General features: G+C 49.2%; 1 protein-coding gene across 2 annotated transcripts; it reads right to left on the bottom strand.

The window, feature by feature from the left end:
• Positions 1 to 254: 254 nt before the first annotated feature.
• On the bottom strand, positions 255 to 2,762 carry NR0B2 (nuclear receptor subfamily 0 group B member 2). Of its 2 annotated transcripts, none has more exons than XM_001146990.5 (2): positions 2,172 to 2,753; positions 255 to 851 (listed from the first exon to the last, which is right to left on the bottom strand). In XM_001146990.5, the coding sequence occupies exons 1-2, from the start codon at positions 2,701 to 2,703 to the stop codon at positions 610 to 612; spliced, it is 774 nt and encodes a 257-aa protein (XP_001146990.1). In that variant the 5' UTR covers positions 2,704 to 2,753; the 3' UTR covers positions 255 to 609. The 2 variants fall into 2 exon arrangements, with proteins under 2 accessions (XP_001146990.1, XP_063640119.1); XM_063784049.1 differs by lacking the exon at positions 255 to 851 and adding an exon at positions 991 to 1,169 and having other exon boundaries at positions 2,172 to 2,762.
• Positions 2,763 to 9,857: the final 7,095 nt, after the last annotated feature.

Genomic DNA, 9,857 nt, shown 5'->3' with positions numbered 1-9,857 from the left:
GTAAGAGGGCGCCTGAAGTGGGTAGGAGCCAGGGGAGCGGTTAGTGAAGGGTTTGGGAATGGGAGAGCAACCTCCTTCCCCTGAGGATAAAGACAATGAGGTGATGGGATTGTGAACTGATACTGTTCCCTGGAAAATTAGCTCCAGCAACCCTGTGGATTTTTTCCCTTGGGCTACCTCTGATAGCAGCAGGGTAGGCCCTGGAGGTGAGACAGTCCCTTCCATATGCACAAATGACAGTATCAGGCTCCAAGTGTTTCATACCTTTTATTACAAAAATCAATAACTTAATTCAGTTCTGTATAAAGTCGGTAGGACTTCTGGTCCAATAAGCAGCTTAAGCTTCCATTCCCATCCCAAGAAGGGACAGGAGTCTTGGCCCAGAGGCTGTGGGGACCACCAAAAGCCTCCCAGGCAGCTGGAGCACTGTGTCCAAACCAAGGAAGTCCAATGTGGGGTGTGGCTGAGTGAAGGGCTGTTCCTAAGGAGCCAAGTGCTGTCTATACAGCCTTGCCCCCTCCAGGAGCATTGGGTCACCTCTGGGGATGGCCAGGCTGAATCAGCACTGCCAGCCTCTGCCCACCTGATCTCTGCCTGGGCTGGAACAGGTCACCTGAGCAAAAGCATGTCCCCAAGAAGGCCAGCGATGTCAACATCTCCAATGATAGGGCGAAAGAAGAGGTCCCCAAGCAGGCTGGTCGGAATGGACTTGAGGGTGGAGGCCGTGAGGAGGACACGGGTCAGGCGGCCTTGGGCTGCTGGGCACCAGGGTTCCAGGACTTCACACAGTGCCCAGTGAGCCTCCTGCTGCAGGTGCCCAATGTGGGAGGCGGCTTGGAGGCCTGGCACATCTGTGGGCAGAGAGGGAGAAGAGGGCTGGTGAGCACCCTACTCCCAGCCACCAAAGGACAAGACTGGCCCAAGATCTGGGCCATCAGAGACACCCCTCTGCCTCCTTTGCTCGGCCTTTGAGGTCCCACTACTACCTCCTCCTTTAGAGGAGGTAATTTATTTATCAATTTTCAATGTATTCATCCATCCATTTATGAAGAGGCAGTGTGGAGTAATGGTTAAGAATTAGGCTTCCTGGGTATGAATCCCAGCACTGTCACTTATTAGCTGGGTGACCTTGGGCAAGTCACTTAATCTCTGGGCTTCAGTTTCTTTATCTGTAAAACGGGAATAATAATATTAATAGGACCTGTCTCCTAGGCTTTTATGAGATTTAAATGAACTAGTATATGTAAAACCCTTAGAATAGGGCCTAACATATGGTAAGTGTGATATGAGTATTTGCTACTATTATTACAATTAATTACTACGATTTATGCGTGCCACAAGGGACTCCTGGGGAACTCTCATCTCAGATGCTCTCCAGATTACAAACAGCACTGTCTCCATCTGCCGCTCTCCTGGCCAAATTCCATAAAGACTCCTTTCCTGTCCTCCCTACACCCCTTTCAGTCATCTCTTCTGTGATCTTTCTGAACCCACAGAGGAGTTTTAGCTCTAGAGCTTCACCATGCAGCCTTCCTTTGAGGATGTGACTGAGACACAGCTGTGTCTGCCCACCCCATCTCCCCACAGCCTTCTGTAAAGGTCAGAGCAAATTTCTCAGGCAGAGTGGCAAGGGCCAGTCTCTGGAGTGAATAGACCTGAGTTGCCATCCTGGTCTGTCCCTACCTGGCTGTGTTACCTTTAGCTAGTCACTTAGCTTCTCTGTGCCTCTTCTGTGAGATGGCTATTTGATGAAAATGAGGACTGGCCAAGCACGGTGACTCACGCCTGTAATCCCAGCACTTTGGGAGGCCAAGGTGGGTGGATCACCTGAGGGGTTAGGAGTTCAAGACCAGCTTGATCAACATGGTGAAAGCCCATCTCTACTAAAAAGTACAAAAATTAGCCGGGAGTGGTGGCGGCCATCTGTAATCCCAGCTACTCGGGAGGCTGAGGCAGAGAAAATTGCTTGAACCCAGGAGGCAGAGGTTGCAGTGAGCCAAGATCGCACCACTGCACTCCAGACTGGGTGACAGAGTGAGACTCTGTCTCAGAAAAATAAAAAGAAAATGAGGACCCAATGAGATAACAGATATCAAACCCTTAGAAGCTACCTTCCCTGGCTGGCCCCTGCTTCGGCCTTGCCCCCCACCCAGGAGTGTCTGGGAGCTCACCGGGGTTGAAGAGGATGGTCCCTTTCAGGCAGGCATATTCCTTGGGGCTAAGCTCCAGGCTCCAGAAGGACTCCAGACAGCATTGAAGCCACTGCACCGCAGCCAGGGAGGGCTGGGGTCTGTCCGGCAGTTGGCCACTGCCTCCACTGCTGCTGGGCTCCTCCAGCAGAATCTTCTTGAGTATGCTGGGCACCGGGGCCTCAGCCACCTCAAAGGTCACAGCATCTTGGGCCAACCCAAGCAGGAAAAGGGGGCCCCAGCAACCCTGCAGCAGCCGCCGCTGGTCCTGGGGAGGCAGCTGCCAGAAGGATGGCAGGTTCCTGAGGAAGGCCACTGTCTTGGCCAGAACATCCAAGGCCTCCCTGCAGGTGCGATGAGGTGCACATAGCTGGACGGGCCGGTGCTGCCTACACAGGCAGCGGCTACGGGGTCGGGGGACAGCCCTGAGGCTGGAGCTCAGAAGTGCGTAGAGAATGGCGGGGCGGCTTGCAGCTCCCTGGCATGGGCAGGCCCCTGGTTGGCTGGTGCTCATGGTTAGGGATCTGCTCTCACTTCCAGCTCTCTGGCTCTCTGTTCTGCGCTGTGGGTGCTATTTATATTCCCAGTGGGTGGAACGGGGGGAATGGCCCAACAACCTTGACTCCAGAAGTCATGTTCATTGAAAAAAACACACAGACATTGCCCCTGGCAGGAATGGTGGGGAAGTGGTGGGGGAGGCGGCATTGGGAACCCCACGTGGCGCTGATATCATCTCAGTCAATGAAGTGGCCGGTGCAGGGCACAGGGCCACCTGCCGCTCACTCAGCTGCCCCTTATCAGATGACTCAAGTGGATAAACAAGGTCATTAACTCAGGCTGTACCAGGGCACCAAGGCCCCAGGTGCACAATCAGCAGGTGTCCCCATTGGTGCCCGCTCTTGTGTGCACAAAAGACTAGGGCTTTTGCTAAGCCAGGAAGCCAGCCCCAGTGCTGGGTGGGCCTTGAATGCAAGGCCCAACCTGGAAGTGCCTTATCACTAGCTTGTTTGCCTAACCTTGGGGCCCTGCTTCTGTTGTCAGCCAGAAGCAGGCTACAGGGAAGGGAGCCAGGACCCTGGGGGCTGGGAGGACTTTGCCCACTGTCCAGTCTAGGAGGCCTCCTCCTCTGATTCCAGTTCTGGGCCCCCTGCAGGAATAAGGTCCTTCAGAATCCTTATCCCCAGCCAGATTCCTACCACTCCTGAAAGGCCAGGTCTGCTGAGAACTCACAGAATTATAATAAAAGATAGTTGCCGGCCGGGCACGGTGGCTCATGCCTGTAATCCCAGCACTTTGGGAGGCTGAGGAAGGGGGATCATTTGAGGTCAGGAGTTCGAGACCAGCCTGGCCAACATGGCAAAATCCCGTCTCTACTAAAAATACAAAAATTAGCCGGGCATGGTGGCATGTGCCTGTAGTCCCAGCTACTCTAGAGGCTGAGGCAAAAGAATCACTCGAAACTGGGAGGCAGAGGTTACAGTGAGCTGAGATCATGCCACTGCTCTCCAGCCTGGGCAACAGAGCAAGATCCTGTCTCAAAAAATATATATATGTATATGTATATGTATATGTGTATATATATACATATATATATATATATATATATGGTTGCCATTCTCTAAGCACTTATTATGTGTCAGGCCCTTCCCACTCTAATATTGGCAGCCTCTTCCTAAGGCTAGATTCTTACTTTATGAGACTAAAAAAGCTAAAGTGACTTGCCCAAGGTCATCCCACCAGGAAGGCAAAGCCCAGATCTTGCCTGACTCCAAAGTCCTTGTTTGTTTCCCTGGACCCACTGGCCCAATTGCACAGCCAGAGCCTGAGATTCTCAGAGCTTGTGGCTAGCTGCCCCCACCTTGCTGCTGCCTGCTTTGCAGACGTTGCCCACTTGTGATCTGGGCAGAAATGTTGCTCTGCTGCCACGTGGCTCCTCTGTCCCGGGCATCTTTCTCAGATGGTGGAGCACAGGGGATGAGAGAAGGTGGAGAGGCCCTTGATTGTGTCATGTTCCTGGACCTTGGCCAGTCCAGTGTGGCAAGCCTTCTGCTGCATGCTGTTGGGCAGCCTGGTGCCCTGGATGGGGAGAGAGAGGCTCTGGCATCACTAGCCCTGGCATCTGCTCCAGAATCCATCACTTTTCGGTTATGTGACTTGGGTTGATCCTTGAACCTCGATAAGCCTCCCTGGGACAATAATGCCTGGCTGTAGGGCTGCCATGGGGACAAAATGAGGTCCTGGTTGTTAAATTCCAAGTGGTTTCTGGCATACGGTAGGAGGATTTTTCTGCCCCTTTCCTCTGTGGAGCTGAGCACCAGTGGACAAACAGGCACACCTCTTTCATTTGATTATTAGTCTTAATCCTTAAATTTATAAAGTTCCTTTCATGTCTTTAAATCTCACTGAATTCTCACAGTGTCCCCTTGAAGCAGACTCTGGAGTCAGACTGGCTGGGTTCAAATCCTGCTTCACTTAGCTGAGTGACCTTGGGCAAATCACTTTCTCTTTCTGTGCCTCAGTTTCCTCATTTTTAAAACGGTGACAAGAATGTCTGGAGGTGGATATTGGTTTTATGGGGCCTGAAGGTTACGATTTGGAGGACCCTCTTTAAGAATAGAATACACACTCGGTTACGGTGGCTCACGCCTGTAATCACAGCACTTTGGGAAGTTGAGGTGGGAGGATCACTTGAGGCTTCAGGAGTTCAAGATCAGCCTGGTCAACACAGTGAGACCTCATCTCTACCAAAAAAAAAAATTAGCCAGTGTGGTGGGGCATATCTGTAGTCCCAACTACTTGAGAGGCTGAGGCAAGAGGATGGTTTGAGCCCAGGACTTCAAGGCTACAGTGAGTTATGACTGTGTTACTGCCCTCCTGCCTTGCTCTAGACAGAGCAAGACTCTGTCTAAAAAAAAACAAAAAAACCCCACACACAAAACCTCCCCTTAGACCCTGAATATTTATATTTATTTGATCAATGTGGTCAATGGGAACCCTTTCAAGCTGGTGTCTGTGTCATTTTGGCCTGCTTCCATAATTCCTGGAACACTTGCTTTCTGATATAGCAAGATATCAACTTTTCCAGCCCCTGGAATCAACCAATACTCCAAAGAGCTCTGATTCAATCTTTTAGTGGAAAATAATATTTAGAAAGCATGAAGTAGGCACTAGAATCATACTAAAAAACCAAGAACTGGCCGGGCACGGTGGCTCACACCTGTAATCTGGACTTTGGGGGCTGCAGTGGGTGAGCTGCTTGAGCCCAGGAGCTCAAGACCAGCTTGGAAACATGGTGAAACCCCATCTCTACAGAAAAATACAAAAATTAGCTAGGTAGGTAGTGCACACCTGTAGTTCCAGCTACTTGAAAGACTAAGGTGGGAGGATTCCTTGAATCCAGGAGGGCAAGGCTGCAGTGAGCTGTGATCATGCCACTGCACTCTAGCCTGGGCAACAGAGTGAGACCCTGACTAAAAATAGATAAATAAATAAAAATCAGGCGTGGTGGCTCACGCCTGTAATCCCCAGCACTTTGGGAGACCAAGGCAGGCAGAACACCTGAGGTCAGGAGTTCGAGACCATCCTGGCCAACATGGTGAAATCTTGTTTCTTCTAAAAATACAAAAATGAGTCAGACATGGTGGCATGCCCCTGTAGTCCCAGCTACTAGAGAGGCCGAAGCGGGAGGATAGCTTGAACCTGGGAGGCAGAGGTTGCAGGGAGCCAAGATAGTGCCACTGCACTCCAGACTGGGCAACGGAGTGAGACCCTGTCTCAAAATAATAATAATAATAATAGGGCTGGATGTGGGGGTTCACACCTGTAATCCCAGCACTTTGGGAGGCTGAGGCGGATGGATCACCTGAAGTCAGGAGTTCGAGACCAGCCTGGCCAACATGGCAAAACTCCATCTCTACTAAACATACAAAAATCAGCCGGGTATGGTGGTGCACACCTGTAGTCCCAGCTTTTCGGGAGGCTGAGGTAGGAGAATCGCTTGAACCCAGGAGGCAGAGGTTTCAGTGAGCTGAGATCATGCCACTGCAGCCTAGACTGGGTGAGACACAGTGAGACTCTTTCTAAAAATACTAATAATAAATAAAAATAAATAAATAAAAGAAACCATCTGGGCATGGTGGCTCACGCCTGTAATCTCAGCACTTTGGGAAGCTGAGGTGGCCGGATCACTTGAGGCCAGGAATTTGAGACCGGCCTGGCCAACATGGCAAAACTGTCTCTACTAAAAATACAAAAATTAGCCAGACATGGTGGTGCATACCTGTAATCCCAGCTACTTGGGAGGCTGAGGCAGGAGAATCGCTTGAACCTGGGAAGCGGAAGTTGCAGTGAGCCAAGATCCCACCACTGCACTCCAGCCTAGGCGACAAGAGTGAGACTGCGTCTCAAAAAAAAAAAAAAAAAAAGAAGAAACCAGAACTGTTCATTGTTATGAGGGTCACTACTCCCAGTCCTTCCTAGAGCTAATGAATGTGTACACACACACACATACACACACACACACACATTTACAATTATATTTATTTCTATAATTATACATACTAAACAACATGAATTCAGACTATCATCTCCAATTCCAAGCTCATATCATGGGGTTCATTCTAGTTTTTGCCCCTTGTGTATTTATACTTCCTGTCTTTCACACTGAGGAATCTGGTGTCCATTATTCTTGATTTATCTTTTTTTTTTTTTTTTTTTGAGACAGGGTCATGCTCTATCCCCCAGCTGCTGGAGTGCAGTGGAGTGATCTTGACTCACTGCAACCTCTGCCTCAGGGTTCAAGTGATTCTTTTTTTTTTTTTTTTTTTGAGACGGAGTCTCACTGTCACCCAGGCCCAGAGGCCCAATCTCGGCTCACTGCAACCTCCGCCTCCCGGGTTCAAACAATTCTCCTGCCTCAGCCTCCTGAGTAGCTGGGACTACAGGCGCCTGCCACCACGCCCAGCTGATTTTTCGTATTTTTTAGTAGAGATGGGGTTTTACCATTTTGGCCAGGCTGGTCTCGAACTCCTGACCTCATGATCTGCCCGCCTCGGCCTCCCAAAGTGCTGAGATTACAGGCATAAGCCACCGCACCCAGCTTTTTTTTTTTTTTTTTTGAGATGGAGTTTTGCTCTTCTTGCCCAGGCTGGCATGCAATGGCACAATCTCGGCTCACTACAACTTCCACCTCCCAGATTCAAGAGATTCTCCTGCCTCGGCCTCCCAAGTAGCTGGGATTACAGGTTCCCACCACTATGCCTGGCTAAGTTTTTGTATTTTTAGTAGAGATGGGGTTTCACCATGTTAGGCAGGCTGGTCTCGAACTCCCGACCTCAGGTGATCCACCTGCCTCAGCCTCCCAAAGTGATAAGATTACAGGCGTGAGCCACTGCACCCGGCCTAAGTGATTCTTCTACCTCAGCCTCCCGTGTAGCTGGGATTACAGGCGCACACCACCACACCCAACTAATCTTTGTATTTTTAGTAGAGATGGGGTTTCACCATGTTGGCCGGGCTGCTCTTGAACTCTGGGCCTCAAGTGATCCACTTGCCTCGGCCTCCTAAAGTGCTGGGATTACAGGCATGAAATACCACATCCAGCTACTTTTTTTTTTTCTTTGTTTGAGACAGGGTCTGGCTTTGTCACCCACGCTGAAGTGCAGTGGCGTGATCACAGCTCACTGCAGCCTTGACCTCCCAGGCTCAAGTGATTCTCCCATCTCAGCCTTCTGAGTAGCTGGGATTACAGGCTCCCACTGCCATGCCCCGCTAATTTTTTTTTTTATACTTTAAGTTCTAGGGTACATGTGCACAACGTGCAGGTTTGTTACATATGTATACATGTGCCATGTTGGTGTGCTGCACCCATCAACTCATTATTTAACTCCGCTAATTTTTAAATTGTTTTGTAGAGACAGGGTTTTGCTGTGTTGCTATGTTTTGCTAAGTGTTGGGATTACAGGCATGAGCCTCCGCAGTTGGCCTGGATCTGCTTCTTGTTCCACACATAAACTTGTTTCTTTCACTGCTCACATACTTCCAGTTGTCTTGGGAATCATTTATATTGGGATAAGACTTCTGATCCTGTACAGCAAGGGTCATGAGGTACAGCAAATGGTAGGAATATTCCTGGAAGCCCTTTCCACACACCAGGACAGCTCACAATGACTTAACTATACACAAAAGTGACTGCCAGCCACCCAGCTATATCCCACCAAATCAATCCAAACTGAGTGTATTTCCAACTCAACTTCACCTTAGCTGGATCACCAAATCCTCATGGCATCTCTGATATCACCTGATTCAAGGGAAAGTGAGATAGAGTGGGAAGAAATAGTAGTCTTAACCAATTGCAATTTTAGAATTTTGCTTTTGCACGTTAAAAGAAAAAAAAATATGTATTTGACGCTATGAAGACATTGCTGGGGTTGCTCCCAGTGCCTAGGATGGGCCCGTGCAAGTGCAAGGCCCTGCCCTCAAGAGCCCTCAGTCTGAGGGAGAAGACACAGATCAACTCCAGGAATCTCTAATCTAAAGGGAGAAGTCTCTAGTCTGAAGTGGGGAACACGCAATTCCAACCAAAAGAGAAACCTAAAGGAAAAAAGGAAAGAAGAAGGCGTCAACTGTGTCAAATGCACCTGAGAAGTTGAGTAAGATAATAGTGGCTCACTGGCTTTGGCAATATGTAGCACTGTAACCATATCAGAGCCTTTAAAAAATAGACTAGAATAGGCCGGGCGCAGTGGCTCATGCCTGTAATCCTAGCGCGTTGCGAGGCCGAGGCAGGTGGATCACTTGAGGTCAGGAGTTTGAAACGAGCCTGGCCAACATGGTGAAAACCCCTCTACTAAAAATACAAAAAAAAATTAGTTAGGCATAGTGGTGCCTGTAATCCCAGCTACTTGGGAGGCTGAGAATCACTTAAACCTGGGAGGCAGAGGTTGCAGTGAGCTGAGATCGTGTCACTGCACTGCAGCCTGGGCAACAGAGTGAGACTTGGTCTAAAAAAAAAAAAGAAGAATAGATAGACTAGAATATACTGTAGAGAGATGGAAGGTGAGGGAGTAGAAAAACAAGCAAACAAGTTTGCTGCAAATGAGAGCTGAAAATTGGAGAGGTAGCAGCAGAAGAAAGTGGGGCCATGGAATAATAATATAAAAACAGGGCTGGGCATGGTGGCTCACACCTGTAATCCCAGCACTTTGAGTGGCTGAGGCAGGAGGAGTGCTTGAGACCAGGAGTTTGAGACTTAGCCTGGGCAACACAGACTCCATCTCTACCAAAAAAAAACACAAAAAAAAAACAAACAAAAAAAACAGCAGGGCGTGGTGATGTGAGCCTGTAGTCCCAGCTACTCTGGAGGCTGAAGTGGGGAGGATGGCTTGAGTCCAGGAGTTCAAGGCTGCCGTAAGCCATGATGGTGCCACTGCACTCCAGCTTGGGTGACAATGCAAGAACCCCATCTCTAAAAACAGACAAAAAGATATTAAAGCGTGTTTGTAAATTGAAGGGAAGAAGAAAGATATTTGTGATGCAGAAGCTAAAAAAAGGGATAATTAACAGGGATAGAGTTCCTGAAAAGACTAAGATGATGAGATTCATTGCACAAGTGGAGGGATTAGCTTGGATGGCTGGGTCCTGTCCCCGCATTAACAGAAGTGAAAGTCA

The sequence above is a fragment of the Pan troglodytes genome, chromosome 1, assembly GCF_028858775.2.
Source record: "Pan troglodytes isolate AG18354 chromosome 1, NHGRI_mPanTro3-v2.0_pri, whole genome shotgun sequence".
NCBI lineage: Eukaryota > Metazoa > Chordata > Mammalia > Primates > Hominidae > Pan > Pan troglodytes.
Note: the sequence above shows the minus strand (reverse complement) of the source record. Positions and strands in the feature narration are given on the sequence as shown.

Coding starts and splice junctions, on each gene's coding strand:
- NR0B2 (XM_001146990.5), bottom strand. CDS start 2,703: ATGAGCACCAGCCAACCAGGGGCCTGCCCATGCCAGGGAGCTGCAAGC. Junction 852..2,171: donor GACCATCCTCTTCAACCCCG/GTGAGCTCCCAG, acceptor CTCTGCCCACAG/ATGTGCCAGGCCTCCAAGCC.